The sequence below is a fragment of the Cololabis saira genome, chromosome 23, assembly GCF_033807715.1.
Source record: "Cololabis saira isolate AMF1-May2022 chromosome 23, fColSai1.1, whole genome shotgun sequence".
Taxonomy (NCBI): Eukaryota; Metazoa; Chordata; class Actinopteri; order Beloniformes; family Belonidae; genus Cololabis; species Cololabis saira.
In genome coordinates this window covers 27,269,374-27,290,381 of record NC_084609.1, presented here as the reverse complement: position 1 = coordinate 27,290,381, position 21,008 = coordinate 27,269,374, and the positions used below count along the sequence as shown (strand labels likewise).

At 39.7% G+C, this 21,008-nt stretch overlaps 1 protein-coding gene across 1 annotated transcript in view; it reads right to left on the bottom strand.

The window, feature by feature from the left end:
* rerg (RAS-like, estrogen-regulated, growth inhibitor) overlaps nucleotides 1-21,008 on the bottom strand; it is a 78,572-nt gene that overhangs the window by 45,044 nt on the left and 12,520 nt on the right. The window contains exon 2 of the mRNA XM_061714336.1: nucleotides 19,494-19,629. Within this exon, the coding sequence (XP_061570320.1) occupies nucleotides 19,494-19,554 (61 nt within the window). The 5' untranslated portion in view covers nucleotides 19,555-19,629. The remainder of the gene's footprint in view (nucleotides 1-19,493; nucleotides 19,630-21,008) is intronic.

The following is a 21,008-nucleotide window of genomic DNA, read 5'->3' as shown; positions in this document are numbered from 1 at the left end:
TTTCCAGTGTTGCTGCTAACAAACGGATGAAATAAATATTGCTATGGTTGGCTTTGAACCACCTGTGAGAGTTGTATGACAGGAATACTGTTATTTTCATCTGAAAGCATCCACACTCTCAGCAGGACACATGTCTCAGGTCAAACTGTGCTACCGCCCCATGCTAGGTAAAGACGCACAGAAGAGAAGAAGAGAGCAGGGGACCTGACACGAGTAAATCTTAAGGTCTTACTCTTTTACGAGAGCTACGACTTCAGGACACAAGACCAAAACTGAAATTGTCATCTTCTTGCTGAAGTAATGTCTTATTACTGGTAGCTAGCTAGCATGTGTTGTTGTCATGGTTACTTTTTTTGTACTGTAAGTTGACTTTTCTCTTTGTGTCGAAAAATTACGAATGTGCAACATCACACTCTGACTAATGCTTGAAACAAGTATTTTGAAGTGTTCTTGGTGTTGCTCCTGACATGCTGTGTTGGTAAAGTTTAACGTTGCATCGGTCGCTGCTACCGCGTAAGTCCATAAGAGGAGAGTCTATGGCCTCTGCTGACGGCAGCATGGTAGATAAGTTTAACGTTGCATCGATCGCTGGCACCTTTTAGGTCCGTACAAGGAGAGTCTCTGCTAACACAGACCTCGATCCACACTTTGATATTTGGGATTCTGCTAGACGCAGAGGCATAGCAGAGTCATTAACATTGGTTTGTCTGTAGGGTGCTTATTCGCATTATCACATTTTTGGAATGAATTTTGTGATATTTGTCAGAGGTTTAAAGTAGCAGTTCATTATGGCGTAAGTCTATTGCTCTGAATGCTAACACCAATTACTGTTTTTGCTTCAAATACATCTTCCAGTCAGACCTACAACTGCTTCGATTCACTTTGTTTGAGTCTTTAATTAATATATACCCTTCTTACCATCTAATACTAGACCTAGGGTTGTTTTAACTCTTATAATAATTGTTGTAGAATGAATGTTAGATCACTGCTTGGTGAGAGGGCTGTGCCCCTGAACCTTTGTTAGGTCTTTTGCATGCCCCGCCCCAAACTCACAGTGCTCAGATAATTGTCTTAGCTCCACGACGAATGCAGCCACCGTCACTCCCGGCTTGCGTGAATGAGTGTGGAACTTGAACCGTTGAACAATTACAGATGGCTTGGGGTTGTGGTGATTCTACACCATCGTTACCAGCTCTTTGAAATCAATCTCTCCCGGTCTCCGCGGCGTGGCAAGATTGCGGATGTTGCGGAAGCTTGTATGTCTTGGCCCCACACACACTGAAGAGAATCGACCGCTGTTTTCCCTTGTCTGTAATTTCATTAGCCAGAAAACAGTGCTCAAGTCGCTCTTTATACTCCACCCAGTCTCCGTCCTCCTCGACGAACTTGGTGAGTGAACTGACGGTAGCCATTATTCTAAATTGCGCGCCAATGTCTTCTGCGATTCACAACGGTACCTACTTGATCAAAATCCTCTGCATGACATTCGCTTTACAATCCTCGTTGGCAGTGTAGTAACCCGAGTGGTGAAGTTGTATATATAAGACACGCAGAACGTCTGGTACCATATTTGCTCTTTTACTAATGGTTTTCCGACACATACGCATACAAACCAGTAAGCGGAACAGCTTCCAAGTAACACACAGGTGTTCCCTCTAATTCAGGGCAGGGCAGACAAAACACCTAACAAAGGTCCCGGGGTTGTTCTACTAACAAAACAATTTAGTGATAGAAAGTAGTCCCCATCGTATGAGGAAAGGTTTTAATGTTAAAGCTGTAACAAAGCAAAGTGAAGGTTTATCCGGCCTACTGTACATGTGGTGTAGGGATTGTGACCCAGCATTCCTCTCCTCTTTTAATAAGCTCATATCATCTTAATACATGACTCAAGAAGAGTTTGTACTTAAAAGAGGGATTAGTGTTCATGGCTGAACTGCAGACATGGTAGTGTTTATGCAAGAGTATAAAGTTGTCATTTAACTCCTTTTTGTGATGTATGATTGTGTGGACTCAGTTAGTGTTCATACTACATATGGCACATCTCTGACAAGGTCATAACTTTATTGAGTTTCATTTTTATGTACATTTATATTTGCATGGCAGCTTGAAGTTGTAGGACATATCTTGAATAAAGCCCCACCTATGAAAAAGACCATCCAAACCCAACGTCTACAAACAGAGCTGTCATTCAAGGTTGAGGAATGGTGCATCTCATCAACATTTCATGAAGGCATCAAGTAATTGTATCTCAGTGGTACTTTGCCAGTATCCAACTAACTAGAGATGCATTGGTTCATGGAGTAAAACTGTAGTTTGAAAGAAGATCCTCTTCAAAGTTCTTATCGACCTGATCATCCAGTAAGCTTTTTGTTTTGTTTTTTCCTTCACAAACACCGGTTTAATCCCCAAAATACCTGCAAAGGAGATGGACATGTCCTTGTTTAGACGGAACTGTACATATCAGATTACTTTGAATGACTTTATAGAACAGAAAACCTCCCTCGACTCAGATTTGCATGAACTTCATGAACTGATATTTACAGAGAACGAGAGGCGGTCGTTCTCCTCTGGGTCCTGTGGCTTTGTGAAATGGGACACCAGAGAAGTTTTCATATCACATCTCTGTGGGGGCCAGATGACAGACACTGGTGCTCTTGGGGATATAACAGGAAGGGCGTAAGGATCCAAAACCCTGTTGATCCCTTTAATTTAGTCCCTAACAATAGCACCACAGTACTATTCATCAATGCAAGGCCAGATGAGGACTGAGATGCTACTGCTACCACACCTTAGAGAGCACGCTTTACTCTGATTACACATATACAGATGGAGCACAGTGTACAAAGAGTAGTTCATAATAAGGAAAGTACCTATTTAAATTTTTCATTCAGCTGGCTATAGCTTTTATTGTGCGGCCCTGTCTCTAGTACAGACACTTAAAGCCCTGAGGAGATTAAACTAAAACTCATATATGACATATATCATTGCCTGAATTAGTTATATCGCATTATATAGTGCATTTAATGTTTTTAGCCCTTTTTAACTCGTTATACCCAGGAGCCCCTGGCACAGGGGTACATGTCATCTAAAAGCATAAGCCTGAGATTAGGCCGGCTGTAAAGGCAGGGTGCTCAAGCACCCCTACAATATAATTTAAAGAGGTTGATCTGTTATTATTCACATTATCTTAGCCTGGAGGTTTTTTTTAACTCTGGTATATTTTGGGGTCATGCCATTTGGAAATAATGACCAGTTTCAGTCACTTGATTACACATCATTACTGTAATAGTGTAATATTGCTCAATGGCACATCATGTGATTCCTCCCCTTCCTGGACTTCACATTTACTGGAAATCTTTCTTAAAGTAGTCTTTAAGACTGGGTATTTAATTTTTAACATATTGCTGGATTGTGCAACTGATTAGTACAGTACATGGTTTCAAAAGCAGCCACATAAATAAATATGCGTCTTTGGTCCTCTGATTGAAGTTTTGGTCTTGTGCAACAGGTCTATTGTCTCCGTAGCCAAATAGTCAACGTATAAAGCTTCTCAGCATGCAGTGGTTGTGTGCAGTAACAACTAACATGTGACAAAAACCAAAGAAGCTTCACTGGAAAATGTAAGAACCAAAGTTGAAATGCTACACACACAGATATTATGGATCCACCAAAGTCCGTGCGCGCGAAACGGTTTATCGTGAGTGAAGTTTTGGACCTGATTTCAGTGCCGGATGAAGACACGATATCTAAATGCGATATATAAAATGATATATCTGAAAAACTAAAGTAAGAATTCATTCCAAATAAATTTCCCGTGGTTTGAAAGGCTTCTATGTTACTTTTTTCCATTGACAATTTTGAGGTACATGTATCTAGTTATGGGATTTCTGAATTTAGAAAAATATGTGTAAAATTTAAAAACAATTTGCACTTTTAAGCAATTTATTTAGTAAGTATGGACTTATAACACACAGATTATTAAAGATTGGCTTATATGGGTTGTTTTGATGCATAGAAAATAAAAATACTCCATACAATGGCAGTATAGCATGCAAAAATGTAAAAATATGCTTAGGCGGACTTGTTCTATGGTAAGTCATAAAGGGTTAAACATTCTGCTGATCTCCAGAGAGTAAGACTGGAGAGCAGGGAAAGAAATTACAACGGGTGACTCACACGCTGTCAAGGACAGCGGTGGTCGTTGGAGGATTTGAGTGACAACTGGACAATATATGAAGGCTGACTAACCAGAGGTGTGCTCTAAAAATAAATCAGACAAAATAAGTTCCACCACCCGCGACGCCCACCCTCCCATGACACAGTCGTATGTCTTCATGGGTTAACTTTGTTCCTCCCGGGGATGAACGTGAGCTGCAGGCAACAGATGTGCATTCAGAAGCAGGATAAGTGGAGGAGGATTGAGCAAGACGGGCTGAGTTTGGACAAAATGAGGGAATTCAGTTCCTTTGACATTTTAATGAAGCCTCACAGCTGCTATGCCGACTTTTCAAACAGTCCGACTGCGACTATCTGCTGTTCTGATAATCCTGCTATTTCATCACCCCGTGTGTTATTGGAGGTGAAACCCATTCTACAGTTTAGACATCCATTAAGATTCATACCTGGCTTTTAAACGGGATTTAAATGGGAGCGCATCAGCTTAAGACGTTTTAAGAGGAGAACAAAAATCGAAAAAGTGGGAATGATGGAAGAAATCGACACTGTTTGCGGGAAGTCTGAGTTAATTCAGATAGTTGGTTGCTAGCAAACGCCTCTGCCTATAACAGTTTAACTAAAATTAGCTACATTTTCTGATCACAGACGTGCTTTTAACCCAGTAATTTGATTTCTATTTAGCAAATTTTTATGCACATATTAAATTGTTCATAAAAACAGCAAAGGTTCTTACACTTCAGAGACTATTAAAAGACTTTGCAAATTGTATCAGATAAAGGTTTTAATTCCACTTATCTATTAGAAACATAACTCAAATAATATTGTAACAGCAGATGATAGGAATCTAACTCATTCTTCAGTTGATGATCTTTACGCTTGGGCATTAACCCGTACTGGTTGTGTTTGGTTTTAGCTAAATAACACATTTTGTTAGCATTATATCAGCATGTTTGCAAAGCTGCACAAAAGACTTAGATAAGAATCGCGTGCGTGATTGCTGATGGAAGTGTCGCAGGTCATTAACAACAGCGTTGAGTAAGAAATATATTTTTTAACTCGTTATACGCTGGAGCCCCCGGTACTGGGGGCAAATGCCATTTAAGACCATAAATCTGAGACCAGGCAGAGCATAACGTTGCCATAGAAAACCATCTACCGATGCTTTTTACGCAAGCATTATTGCAATACAGGTAGTTTTCAGAAAACTGTCCACCAAATCCAAGTCCACCAAACTTGGAGCATGACGTCACCATTCCTGCTCAAATTAACCAAGTCTCCTCACTTAAACCCGGCAGATTTACACTACACATCTGATACGTTTTTGTACAAAAGAAGATCTCCGAACATAACTGGAGTTGATATGAGATTTTATTCCACTAATTATATTTTGACAATATCAAAAAAAGAAAGCCACTTTTAGACATCCAGTCCAGTCATGTCAGCGTGACTTTCTTCATCAGTCAGACGCCTGAGTGCCTGCAGTGTCCCTGCTTTTATTTGATGCAGCAAACACTCAATTTGCTGACTTAATTACCCGTAAAACTTAATTGGATAGGTGTCTGCACTAAATGTGCTACAGCATCTGATTTTTCTGGGATAAGAAAACATCACCTGACTGCGAGTCCTCATGTTCGTGCTCATTTCAAGGACGTTCAGATTATTGTATCCCCTTTCAGTCTGTGCTCACTCAAATGAGCGAGTGAGAGAGAATATAACTTGAACACACCTTTTTCTTTCCAAATTAACTGTTTATCTAGCCAGTTTAATTAATTTTCTAAAGGAAATCATGTAGAAATTCAGTCTGTATTCACTTAAAAAAACACCAAAACAACAAGAAATCCGAGGATATCGTGTTTCAGAAGAGCGCGGATATTCATATCGCTCACATGAGCATGTCTTGTCTGCAGCACAGCGTTTAGAGGTGAATGTCTTACATGCCATCCTTCCCAAACATCAGCTTGAGAGCAACTGAGATATCAGTGTACAGCCAACTAGCTTTTTTTTTTACTTTAAGAAGAGGGTATAATTCTTTCAAACAACATGAATCTTGACAATTCAATTTGTATTTATGGTTTACTTTCATTTAAATGTGCACCTTACCACATTTTATGGGCAGCAGCGATTGCTTCTCTAAAGTGATTGCTTATGCCTTTACTCACTGGCATTATGTCAACCACCACTGGATTGCTGAAAACTGTCAAAGTGCTGAGCTTCTCGAGATTTGCTGATGATAAAATCATAAAGGTTATCTGGCAGCTGGTTACATTTAACTACTAAAGAGGAATTTAAGCTGTATGTAGTATTTCACACCTACAGCTTATTTTTCTATTTTTTTTAACAAATAATGACAGAAATACTGTACGTGAGGTGTCAGATTCTACGGAAGAGTATTAGGATTACTAAGACAAAAAAAAAATTACGAGAATAAAGTCATAATATAATGAGAATAAAGTTGTAAAATTACGAGAATAAAGTCATAATGTTGCGAGAATAAAGTCGTAATAGAATAAAGTCGTAATATTATGAGAATAAAGTCGTAATATTATGAGAATAAAGTCGTAACATTACGAGAATAAAGTCATAATATTACGAGAATAAAGTCGTAATATTACAAGAATAAAGTGGTAATTTATGAGAATAAAGTGGTAATTTATGAGAATAAAGTCGTAATTTATGAGAATCAAGTGTTAATTTATGAGAACTCTAACAGGAAGAGCATCTTCTCCCTGTGTTAAAATGAGGAATATTGAGCATCTTGTGAAGTTATATTTATATATTTATAATATATTTAATATTACGACTTTTATTATACACATTATGACTTTATTCTGGTAATTTTACGACATTATTGTCATATTATTATGATTTTATTTTCGTAATTTCCTTCTTTTTTTTTGTCTTAGTTTGGCCCTAATACTCCATCGTAAGATTCAAATATGACCAGATGATTCTTTTTTCTTACTTGCTATCTTCATATCTCCATAACCTCAGAAATGCTGCACTCTTTATTTCATGTGGCCGAACTTAAAAGTGAATGAATTCTCTCAGCACGTCAACCCCTCAGCATGACACATGGGAAACTTCTCAGATCTCTCACCCGAAAGAGTGAAATCTACCACTGACAGGCTGATTAGAGAACTGGTCCTGCTGCTTAAAGCACTCGAGGATTCAGACTCGTGGCCGCCTTCTGGGCCTGTCATGCAGAATGCATGATGGGAGGCAGAGGGCCGGCCAACCCCACAGCTGTGTGCTCACTCCGCCGTAGAGAAAAGGTTGAGATCTGCCCAGAAACCCAGCAGCGGGATGAGCAAGTCTCAGAGCGCCTCAGCATCCTGTAAATTACCTGACAGGGCCGAGCAGGGAGAGCCGTGCAGGACCGTGTGATGGCTGCACCTGCAGCCCCACAGCTAGAAACAGAGCAACATCAACATCACGCACCGACACTTTGGTTTATTTTGTACACACCTTTATTTATATTAAGTTGTGTATGATGCATACGTATGATGCATACAGCTGCCAGAAATGAAGGCGATAGGGACTGTTTTAAGGGCAGATACATCAGGGGGGGAAATCATGGGGGGTTTTCTGTAAATATTCACTATAATTTAAGTTAATTCGTCTAGTTTTGTATTTAGGAATTAAGTTAGAGCAACTGGTAACAATTTATAATAATTAGCCGTTATAACTAGTTAATAGATCATTAGTAAACAGTTAATTAATAAGCTATTAATGGTTTGTGAAGTATTTGTTAACAGTCTGTTATGGGACGTTATTCTAAAGTTGCAACTATTCCTCATTTACTAACAATTAATAAATGAGGAATAGTTGCAACTTTAGAATAACGTCCCAATAACGTATATAAACTATTAACCGATTATTAACAAGTCATTAACTGATACTTAACAAATCATTAGTAAGTGATTTACTCATGATTTATTACTAATTTATAATATATCTTATAAATCATTAACATACAGTTAACAAGTCATTCATAACTCGTTAACTAACGGCTGTAAGTTATGTATTGGCTATCTATAAGGCACAGTTATAAATCCTTAACAAACTGTTAACTGTTATTTAGCAAGTCATTTATAACTCATTAACTATCCGTTTATTAATGATCTATTAACTATCTATAAGCATCATTATGAATCCTTAACAGACTGTTAACAAATACTTCACAATTCATGAATAGCTTATTAATTAACTGTTTACTAATGATCTATTAACCAGTTATAACGGATAGTAATTATAATGTGTTACCGAGCAACGGCCATCCTTACTGTTTCTTTAGATTATTTATGTAGGTTATTATTTAACAATGTTTAGTGTTTTACCCCTGTGTGTCGTTGGTCTGTCAGCCAGTATTTAAGTTCCTTGTGTGTTTGTTCAGGTTAGGTCAGTTTGGTTTTGTTTCAGTGTGGTGGCTGTTATTGTTTAGTTGCTTCTTTTAAGGGCCCATCTTGTTATTTTGGTAATAAAACCGTCTTTTTCTTTAAAATCTTTGTGACCTCGTGCTTAATCAGCTTGGTCCCTCACAGACCGTGCAGGTGTCAAATCAGCAACTGCTTTCTAGGACTTTAATTTCCCTCCGTTGGCATCACAGGCGGTTGATTTTGGTGGTAGGAGGAACCAGCTTGCAGCAGGAGGCCTGTTTCAGACTTATTACGATATTGCAACGCACATTAATCAGACAATACAATGTATTCAGTCAATATAATGGAGCCTGTATTATTTTAATAAATAGAAACACAGATATAGCACCAGCTGTGCGTCCCGTCCTGTGCATGTTTTTGTGGCTGTGTCTGCTTGTCTGCCCCCTGAGCGACTGTTTACGTGACACCGCAGACGATCCATCAGGCTGATTCATCGTTCCCTCCTGCCGCTCAAGGGGGCAAACACGGCTACTTCTGCAGCACACAGCGCTGCCTCCTTCCCCTGCTGTCGTTTTCAATTCTGGCTGTCGCACGGGTCCAAACGAGGAGCGGAGATTAGGCCTGAGAAGCTACCAAACAAGGCTTTTTACGAGCAGGCACTTTGCACATCATAAAGTTCGTTTCCTCTAAATCACTTCCAGCCGTTCTGCTAAAACAATGACAGAGCAGCACAATGTCACTCTGAAAACGAGATAGATCGTTTCTAATATAATCCAACGAACAGTAAGAGATTTGTGAAAATGGCTGGAAAAAACAACAACAAAACGAATAACAGGCAATGAAATCAAACATGTTTTTTGTCAGTCGAAAAGCATTCGGTGTTGTGATTCAATTTAGTTGATGTAATATTCTGAGGAATTAATAAAATATCTGTGACATGTTTAGATCAAACACCAAATGCTTTACAGGACAGACACATTTTTGCTTGATATATTCTCTTTATTATCAGATGTAGGAGAACACAGGAATGTTTGCTGGTTTAAAGTTGCTCTGTCGGCCTGAAGGTTAAGTGGGTCTTGAAACTCTTGCTCACATCTTCCACGATGCAACAACTTTTCCAATCGATGCTGCAAAAATGTTTGTTGTACAGCAAGTGCAGTCAGCATCTGTTGCCATATGAATGAGATATTTTTTACTGAAACCATATTCGTGTCGTAGTAATTACATTTTTCTTCTCAATTTTCTACATAGGCTTTGCACTTTTTAGGGTCTATTTAATCAGTGAAGCAGAGAGACATTAACATCATGTATTTAAAAGTAGGGTACGGGATATTTGAAACAAAAAATCAAAAACTCACCCACCTAATGAGCACAATCTCGCCCCCTGTTGGCGACAGGGTGGAGCAACATTCCTTACAGTTTGGGGGAAGGCTACGGCCCCCGTTCCCCCCGTTTCTGTTTCATGAAACCAAGGCTGTGTTTGTAAACCAGGTTTCTGAACAGTGTACAGTCAGAGCTGTCTGGGAGATTTGCGAGGCCCTGTGCGATATGGCTGGGGGGGGGCCAACATTTTTTGGTTTTTCGGGTCGGATCGGGTGTCTATATGCGCAATTTTAACTCTCCAATTAGCAAAATACTGGTTACAAATACATACACACATTTCATTTTGAAGCATTGCATACCTTCCCCTGCCTCATCATCATCTGGGCTTGCCTCGACGCGGCTGCTTGAGACCCGGTCGGATCGTGGATTTTTGTAACAAATTTATCAAACGAGCCTTTCAGAGAGGTATTAAATTCTTCCATTTTCTTTAGTTTTTTTCTTTTTTCATTCCCTGATGGAAATTTCCTGAATTTGTCACGTTCTCTCGACATTGTGTGACAGTTTGTTCCAACTCCACCGTCTGGATCAGAGCAGCTTGTGTCTGCGCTTGGTCTGACGCAGATGTATTGAACAACAGACACGCGCATCATTGCACATATATTTATTGATATGCACAGACTAGTACACATTTAGGTCTGTAATGTAACGAGACTGTTGATATTTATAGGGGAAAGAAGGAAAAAAAAAAAAAAAAAAAAAATGGCCCATAGCGCGAGGCCCTTGGGGCACGAGGCCTCGTGCGGTCGCACGGTTCGCACACCCCTTGCGGCGGCCCTGTGTACAGTACAGTGCGTTGACATTACAACAAACAAAGGGCTGGTTTAGACATAGCCCAGAATTGCTTACCCTACCTTTAAGTCTTCTATTATATATCACAAGCAATATCATCACAGCTTTCAACAACATTTTACATTGCACGATGGAGCCCCTTCTCCAGAACAGCCCGCGGAAATAAGCGTCTCCTTCATCTGCCAGCTCAGTTTTTCAAGGTGTACTTTGATGTTCCTGCAGACTAATCTGAACGCTCCACCTCAGACTTACAGCAGATTTGCACCATCTTGCTGCAGACACTAAAATATCTAACCTTCCTCAAGATGCCGTGCCTGCTCCGTCCCTTCTTGCAGACAACCAACCTCGGCATCGACAACCTTCACATACCCAGACTTTTTTAAAGCAGCGGAGGGAGAAAAGCATTCCTCGCCTCAAATATTAATGCAGCTCTCAGGGCAGCATCTTAAAATGACTAAAACGCAGATAACTCCCCCCTCGCTGACGAAGCTTCGGAAAACCGTTGCTGGGAAGTGTTTTATAGGGTGCGTGTTACACATACGTGGATGCAGCAGAGCTGAAGCTGGAAGCACACTGGCTGGATAAATGGATCTCATTTCCAAACCCCAGGTTTCCCCCACTGAGTCAATAAACCACAACGCTGGAAAGTGCCAGAGCAGCCACACTTGTGTTAATACAGTTTGCTCTTTATTAGAGCTCTGCGGGAGTCCAGGTCAGGCCATCACGCTGAGCGTGGAAAAACCCCCAGCAACGCTGAGACACCCTGCAGGTCTGCTGCCGATCATTAGGAGGAATCACTGCCACGTCTAAACACCCTGAAGTCCAACTGAAACAGGAATGATAGAAGACACACTGCTACAGTTGTCCAAAGCCAAGCAAACATAAGTGAATATGTATTTTGTACAGATGAGATTCAGCCTTGTCAGACTAAAGTCGTCACATTTGTTGTTAGAAACATAGATTGTATAAGAAGAACTGAACAAAACTCCCTGTGACATCACTGACAGGTTGTCTGAAAAGGGGGTTTGAAACTTCATTTTCCTGCTACTGTGCAGCAATATGTTGCACATGGGCAGAATGAGCAGTTCTGTGGAGCCAGCTGGTATAGATAGACCTTACCTTATGTTACCCTATGATGCTAATTAATAAACACCCTCATTCCTAGCATCGCTATAGAAGCGACATCCCAAACGAGTGCAGCCACAACCAAATCTAGGACTGGCAGACGCTCCACTGGGAGCCACGATCGCTCGGCCTGCTGCTACCAGTGGCTCATGGACTTTGGATCTACGAGCCGTTCAGATTCTGCTCCCGTCGTTATGTAATCAAAATGCAATTTACATCGGTTGGCCTCCGATGTGTGAAACCACGCCCACAACCAACTCCTCCGGCCGGAGCTTCCACCATTTTTCCGTAGCGGTGTATCGCGTCATTCAGGCAGCCAATCAGCACAGAGCCTCATTATCATAGCCCCGCCCACTCAGAATCCTGCATAGATAATGAGGTTAGAGACTGGGATGATAAAGACATGGCTCAGAGGCTGAATTTCTAATTTATTTAGCAAAAACAATCAAAAGCTTGTTTTTAAGACATTCAAGGCCTGTTAAAAATAGGTATTAGATGCCATATATTAATGATATTTTTAAGGTATCAAATATTTTAAAACTGGTTGTTTTCGCTGATGATACAAATATTTTTTGTTCGGGGGATGATTTAAATCAACTCATAAACATGGTTAACATTGAATTATCCAAATTAAAAGATTGGTTTGACAAAAACAAACTGTCACTAAATCTGAGTAAAACAAAGTTTATCATATTTGGAAATCGCAAAATAGATATAGAAATTAAAGTAGAAATAGATCAGGTAATGATTGAAAGAGTATATGAAGTTAAGTTTCTGGGTGTATTAATTGATTACAGACTTTGCTGGAAATCCCATACTAAACATGTGTGTTCCAAACTAGCAAGGACAATAGGGATACTGGGTAAAGCCAGACATATACTGGATAAGAAGCCATTGCACACTCTGTACTATGCACTTATTGAACCTTATTTATCATATTGTGTAGAAGTGTGGGGTAATAATTATAAAAGCACTTTAAAAAAGATTTGCACTTTACAAAAACGAGCAGTGAGGTTAATAAACGGAGCGGGATACCTAGATCATACAAATAATTTGTTTTTAAATTCTTATTTGCTCAAGTTTCCAGATTTGGTGAAATTCAAAACGGCACAGACCATATTTAAAGCCTGGAATAATAGTTTACCTGGAAACATCCAAACGTTATTTAGGAAAACCGATGGTATTCATGATTTACGGAATAAACGCACTTTTAAACAGACAATGGCTCATACTACATTGAAAAAGATGTGCATTTCAGTGTATGGTATAACACTCTGGAACAACCTTGATGAAAGTGTGAAGGTCTGCAAGAACATCAGGCTATTCAAACGCTGCTATAAGCAGATTCTCATACTGAACTACCAAAAGTTGATGTTATAATGACCAGGATTTTTTATTTTATTTTTTTCATTGTCTTTTTTTCTTCTGTGCATGATGCTTTTCTTTCTTTTTAGCTACTTTTATTATTGACTCACTTGTCTTTTAATTACTTTTATATTGATATATTTTTATATGTCAAGAAGGGTATATACTGTATATACGTATTATTGTTGTTATTAGTATTATTATTGTTATTGCTATTTTTTATTCTTTTATATATTGGATATTCTTATATTGCAAGAAGGGGCCGGACTAGATAAGCATTTGCTTCTTCCTGTCCCTTCTTGAACAAAACTGGTTGTGTTTTATTATTGTTGTTGATGCATGGTGTTTTTTTTTAATTTTATTGTTTTGTTCAAGATGAATAAAGATCAAATCAAATCAAATCAAATAATAGGTCCCCTTTAAACATGTAGGTCAGTGGAGAACGACAGTCCCCAGTGGTCAGCCCACGAACTGCAACTTGTCTGACTTCTTCTCTGTTTATATATTTTAATTACATATTTTTTACTTTGTTATCCTTTTTTTCTGTATGTGTATGGATGTGTGTGTTGTGTATTCATCCCCACTGAGGGATGAATAAAGGAATGTCTAATCTAATCCAATCTAATCTATGATGATATACTACATGTACGATCTACGATGATAAATACACCTCCCTCATTCTTCAACGCCTTCCCCGGCTCCCCTCGTATCCCCCCTCCTAACACAGTCACCAGGTCGGAGGGCTGCGCCACGAAGGCTGGATGTACTTTGATATCCCCCACTCACCCACCCCCCTACACATGCAAGTCTTCTTTATGATGTTAAAGTTGTTATGAGTATGTTGCTTTTCTAGTGCTGAGCTGTTTTTTGCACATTGACACTGTGTATTTATACGCAGTGTGCCTTCTGTCCCTCCTCCATCCCAGTGTCATCCTTTCTCTATGATGGCGCCGTGGATGGTCGCCACCGGTGTTAACCGTTGTCAAATTCCCTGTCTGTCAGGTTCAAACTTGGCCAATAAAGCTGATTCTGATTCTAGTCTAATTACATGTTAGCATTTGGTTTAAAATAATATCTGTCTTCCAGGTTTGAGTTACTGTATGTGGGGTTTTTGAGTTATGTGAGGGTGAATCATCATCAGAAACATCATCTTGATGATAGATGAAGGCACAAAAACACACACCTGAGAAACCACTTTCCCTCTTACACTCAGTGTAACATTTGCATATTTGTAAAACAACTAAACAACGTTCCCTCCAACGCAGCCTGAGGCAAATATGGTCAAAATCAGTGTTTTGTTTTTCTTCCTGTATTGTTTGTGAAGTGGGAGTGTAATTTACTGCTGCACCCACATGTTTGCCGACTGCAGAGGAGACTGATTCATTAGCATCTGTTGGTTTCCATTAAGGGGCTACTTTTAGATAAGAGCAGGTCGCTGCTAACGGGATCACCGTTACGTCAGATGTGACAGTGCCGACCATCCTGCTGCGTACGCTTTTGTTCATACCACAGAACAAAGGGGTGTGTGGGTGATGGATGAGCATCAGGCAACTGCGTTGCCACGTGGATGACGAGTCCACGTGAAAAACATTTGTGCACGTGGGAGAGGAAGCAGCTGGTATTTATCACTGCTCTCCAGTGAGCCGATAAAGAGGTTTCAACACAACTACGATGCCCTTAAACTGAAAGGTAAAGTATTGATTCCCTTATTGACCTTCTGTCTGCGGCAGGGCTACGTTTGAATTAATCAACGTCATAAAGGAAGCATCATTCAGGAATTGATGAGGTATTAGTTTTGGTATCAGTAATGAAAAGAAATACCAATGACAGTCTTATGGGGCTTTTGCACTAGTACAGGGGTCGGCAACCCAAAATGTAGAAAGAGCCATATTGGACCAAAAACACAAAAAACAAATATGTCTGGAGCCGCAAAAAATGAAAAGTCTTGTATCAGCCTTAGAATGAAGGCAACACATGCTGCATGTTTCTATATTAGTTAGAACTGGGGGAACTTTTTTTTTTCATTATGCACTTCGAGAAAAGTCGAAATGTTGAGAAAAAAGTCGAAATGTCGAGGAAATAGTTAAAATTTCATGAAAAAAGTCGAAATGTCTAGATTAATGTTGAAGTACAATCTCGAGAAAGAAGTCGAAATGTCGAGAAAAAAGTCAATATGTCAAGATTAATGTTGAAGTACAATCTTGAGAAAGAAGTCGAAATGTTGAGAAAAAAGTCGAAATGTCGAGAAAAGTCAAAATTTCGAGAAATGTCGAGATTAAAAAAGGAAAAAGGAAGAAAAAAAGAGAAAAAAAAGGAAAAAGAGAAGGAAAAGAAGAAAAAAAAGAAGAAAAGAAGAAATAGAGAAAAAAGAAAAAAGGGAAAAAAAGGAAAAGAAGAAAAAAAGAAAAAAAAAGAGTAAAGAAGAAAAAAAGAAAAAAAGGAAAAGAAAAAAAAGAAAGGAAGAAAAAAAGAAAAAAAAAGTAAAACATTTTTGAAAAAGCTCCAGGGAGCCACTAGGGCGGCGCTAAGGAGCCGCGGGTTGCAGACCCCTGCACTAGTACCTACTCAGCCCGACTCGCCTCGGTTTGGTTCTTTCCCACTAGGGGTCTAACGTGCCGAGTAGATACTTTTTCTGTTTCTACTCTGCCGAGGTTCTAATCGGCTGAGTCGGCTGTATCTGACATCATCACACTACAGGCCACCGATTGGTCGGGGGGTTGGAGTCAGACGTCTGAGTCAGGATGTGACATCAGCTAAAGAGCGACTCGCGGCTTCTTGTTCATTTTATTCGACAGGCAATGGCAGCAAAAGTCTGTTTCATGATGCAACTCTGAGGTGCAGATGTTCATAAACCTGGTGTCTGAGGAGAGAATTAAAAAGGATCTAGACGGGCGATAAGGAACGACCAGATCCACCAGGAGCTCTGTCACTTCATAGCTGCTCAAGGCTACCAACGGACTTCCTTTAGATCACACAATCAAATACGTCACAGCAGCTTCGCTCCAACCTCCTACTTCTGCTCAGGTGCTGAATTGTTATGGAAAAGAAACCAGGCCGAGATGAGATGAGTAGAGCCGAGTAGGTTCTAGTGGAAAAGTGCCATTATAAGAGGGTGACCTAACAAGGTGTGAGGGTGGTGTTGTCAGTCAGTCTGGTATGTTTCCATGAGCTTGGGTTCCAGATACTTTTTTGGGGCCGGATCGTCGATGCGCTCCACTAGCAGGTACGACCCTGCTAAAGTGGCCCTCTCCTACGGAGCAAAAAACATCCCTGTAGCAGGGTGATTTCTACATTACGGACAGCGTTTTCACATGAATATTAATTGGGTGAGGAAACTGCTGGACCAGAAAAATTTCGCTGTGAATAGTTGGAGAGTACAAGACACATAGATAGACCGACGAGGAGAATCTCCGCTGATGGAAACCAGAAAAGCAAAATCTTTAATTGACCATTCAATGAAACACCATAAAACGACCATATCATCTAGCCTGCTATATCAGTTCTCAATTCAATTTTTTTTTTTTTTAGTTTAGTTTATTTCGGTCATGACATCACAAAAAAAACAGAATAAAAATTACAACAAGAAAACGAATACACTGTTCAAAGAAAACATTACAAAAAAGTTTCCAATATACAAATAACATCTAGACCGAAAAAGGTGTAGGCTGAAGCAAAGCTTATTCATTGCCTACCCTCAAAAAGATTAATTAAAGTAATGAAATAAAAGCAAGAAGTAAGAAAAAAGACTGCCAGTAAAACAAATTGCCTCCATGGGGATAACAAAAATTCCTCAAGAAATAAAAAAAAAATTAAAATAAAGGTGCAGTCTACATGTTTCCTTCATCCTTAAAAAATCAAATCAAATCACCAATTAAATACCAAACTCAACATAGCAAGCATCACCATTCATTAATTTGATATAAAGAAATCATCCTTCTTTTCAATGTTTTTTTAAATAAGGTTAAGGTTCTACATCATTTCAAATCCCTATCTAATTTATTCCAAACATCCACCGCTGCCACTGTAGCATCTCAGTTTGGTGTTGGTTCTGATTGTTGATTTCCTGTATCTGCTCTCCCCTCTGAGGTTGTAATGGCTTTGTCTTAAATTGAACATATTTTGAATACAGTCTGGCAGCATGTTCTTGTTGATTTTGAACATAATCTGTGCAGTTTTGAAATCCACCAGTTCATTGAATTTAAGCTCATTTGTCTCTATAAATAATTGGTTGGTTGGGTTCAATTTTATTACAACAGAAGTTGTCTCTAAGTGCTTTCCAGAGACCCAGAACATGAGTATATATCAGTATAGATGTATGAGCAAAAGAGTTAAGCACAGACATTTAGCTGATATGCTCATGGTTATAAGAGGCTGAACCCCACAAAGAGGGAAATCTATAACTCACCAATAAGTGGTATGTCATAAAATGTCAATCTCACTTTGTCTGTTTTGATGAAATACACCAAATTCAGATGCGGGTTTAGCACAGACATTCGTGGTCATCAGAGGATGAATCAAACTGAGCTCCACAGTGAGTCACTGAATAAAATCCCAGAAGATTTGCTGCCAACATGCAGCCGTGTTGGATTTGATAAACAACTGTGAATCACATAACGGCCTTGGGATGATGGGAGATACGGAAAGGATGGAGTTCTTTCAACTGCAGACTGCGGTGCATTTGTGTTGCCTGCCGTCTAATGGGTTGTCATATATTTCAGGGTTAAAATAAAATTGAAATTCCTCAATATTCACTTTAGTGCTGCAAAAGGAGCCGTTTAACTCAGACGCATAAATCCAGATCTGCAATATCGAGCCAGGGAGGCCACAGGCCATGAAGTCGCAGTGAAAACTGGGAGGGAAAAAAAGAAGCAATAGCACTGGTGAAGGGTCGGGGCAGATGGCAGCTCATCACGATGACTGACGGCTTGCAGGGGGGTGAGCTTGACCAAACGAGTAGGCGAAAGGCAGCGCTAACAACACACTCGTTAGATCATGAAGAAATGTTTCCATTTGGGGCTTCAAACTCTCAAATTCTTGAACAAGACTCCAGACTTTTATGTCTAAAGCCGTGAGCCTCGCTGTCAGATTTTACGGCCTCGGTCATTCCAAGGTTATGAGCTCCTCAGTCATTACGCTTTTCAGTATAGCAGTTAGATCTGACCTCCTCTGACATTTTAAGGGCCTCCTTCGACATGGATGTGATCCCAAAGCACGTTTTTTGATCTGATTGCTACGTAGACCCAATCCATCTTTGCAGCTGACAGGAAACATACGGCCCGTGTTACTGCGGTGAAAATGCAAAGGCTGCCAACTGAGGCCCGACTGCCGCAGCTTAAGAAGGAATGCCGAAACCGAGTGAAAATGACTCAACTGGCTTATCTGTGGGAGTGAAGGCATTCTGGCCAGACCAGAAACAAGCACCTACCGTAGTGGAGGCTTTCCAGTGGCCAGCATAGTACTGATGGTGAGTAGGGCTGTTCGATTAATCGATTTTAAATCGTAATCGCGATTATGTAATTAGAACGATGTTAAAACGTGAAAATCGTAAAATCGATTTTTCACTTTTCTTTTTTTTTTACCTTGTCTGCACACATATTAATGATTGATACCATATTAATGATTGATGGAAATACCTCTCAATACCTGCGACAAGTGCCCCATTGGAGAGGCTCTTTAGTGTAGGAGGGGGCGTTGTAACGGCCACCGGGCATCCCTCAAGCCAGATGCGGTAGACCGGCTCGTGTTCCTTGCAAAAAACTTGCAAATGTGAATAGCAAATGTAATGACTGACATTACACACCTCTACCTCCTTCATGGGTTGCATTATTATTTAGCATACAAAGACCCAGTTTAGTTTAATTAGAAAATGTCTTGTTTTATTTAATTGGAAATATAACTTACTGTATGTTTGCAAGTGCTGATTTGCAGATTTTTTTTTTCAGAGATAAAACTTTATATTTCATTATATTTTTTAAAAATTTTTTTCAACTTATTTTACAGAGTTTTACACTTTATTTATTCATTTTTGGTTTAATAAGAGCAAAGTTTGCACTTAAAGCCCAATGGGGCAAATGTTCAATAAAAAAAAAGCATATTTGAAATAATTTCTTTGCCTTTTGTCAATTCACAAAATAATCGTAATCGTAATCGAAAATCGGATTTTGAGACAAAAAAATCGAGATTTTATTTTTGGGCAAAATCGAACAGCCCTAATGGTGAGTATTCCTCAAGTTTCTCACCTTTTTTAATGAACAGAAAAACAAAAACAGAGAGTCTTACCTGACTTCCCCACCCCCGCTCGGCCGAAGACGGCCAGCTTCACCTCGGGGCTTTTGGCCATGGCGGCGGCTGTGATCAGTCGGTGAACTCAGAGGTCAGCCAGCCATCCTCTCGTCCACACGGGAGGAAGCAGCGTCTGGGGAGACAAGTGGGCAAACAGAAGTGTATTTTCAGCTCTCAGACGTGGCTGTGCATTTGTTTGATACCTGGACATTCTCAAGTACAGTTTTCTGCAATTCATGTTTTAGCTCAACAAAGGAGTTCTGTCTCTCTGAGTCATAGAGAAATCTCTCTGTATCCAGTTATGACTCAGTGTACCACGTCAAACCTCGAAATATATAAATAGATATGGTTTTTAGAGACCAAATTAACAGTGCGCCAATAATGAAGTCGTTCTCAGGTTTTTTTCAACATTTTATCCAACTTTCCTTATCCAACCATGAGCTTTCAAGCAACGTTACTAAACATAACCATGAATATAATACTTCATAAATCGTATCTGGGAAAAATACTTGAATTTATAACATGTCTACGCGCCACGCCAAGATATGATTATTTGTATTTTATGAGGCTGGATGCAAATTTATAACAAACTGTCTTTGAAATGTGGTCGTCAATGAAATGAAGGCAATTCAGGTACAGTGTGATTTTGTCTGAAAAAACGCCATGAAAAACAATGAAAAGACCGTTCAAAGGTGAACACCAGAGGACAAAGACAAACTTTAATGACAGATATTTAAACCAATTCCTTTTTCTCATGCAGTGTTTCATTATTTATTACAGCGCAGCAACTCCAGTATCTGCGTCTGTCAAAACTGTCAACGTTTGCAGTCTTTCACTGTTCTGCCAATGGGCTTTTGATGAAACGGTGAGAGACTGCAAATATTTGGTTGACATGAAAAGGAGAGCAAGAAAAGAAAAGTAAAATACTACAGGGGGATTTTGAAACCTATAAAAAAGCATTTTATTGTTACGATAATGAAATCACATAAGCCAGATGGTCCTTTATGTCTGCGCTGACTGACAGTAACCAGAGCAACTCTACAATCTGCGTTCTTCTTTCAACGTTTCTCCTTCAGGGTTGCCTCAACAGCTCATCTGTTTTCATCTTGTCCTGCCTTCTCCATCTTCCTCCATTAAACCAACCAACTTCATATCCTGTTTCACCACACCCAGGAATCTCTTTGGTTTTTCCTTTTTTTTTACTTGCCTTGCAGCGCCATCTCCAGCGTCCAGCGTCTACCGTCTACCAATACCACCATCCCTCCTCTTTAGGAATCCAAACTATCTTAATCTAGTCTCTCTTACTTTATCTCCTCTGGCTGTTTGTCTGGCTGTCTCTTGGTCAGTGGTGCCGCCAAGGCACATAGAAGGGCGGGTCTACCATCTTGCAAACTTTTCTCTTTACTCTATGCTACACTTCTATCACAGTCCAGTTTTCATTACCTTTTTCTTCCACATTCCCCATTTCTCTGCACAATTGTGGCATACTATTTAAACTCCAGCACCTTCTTG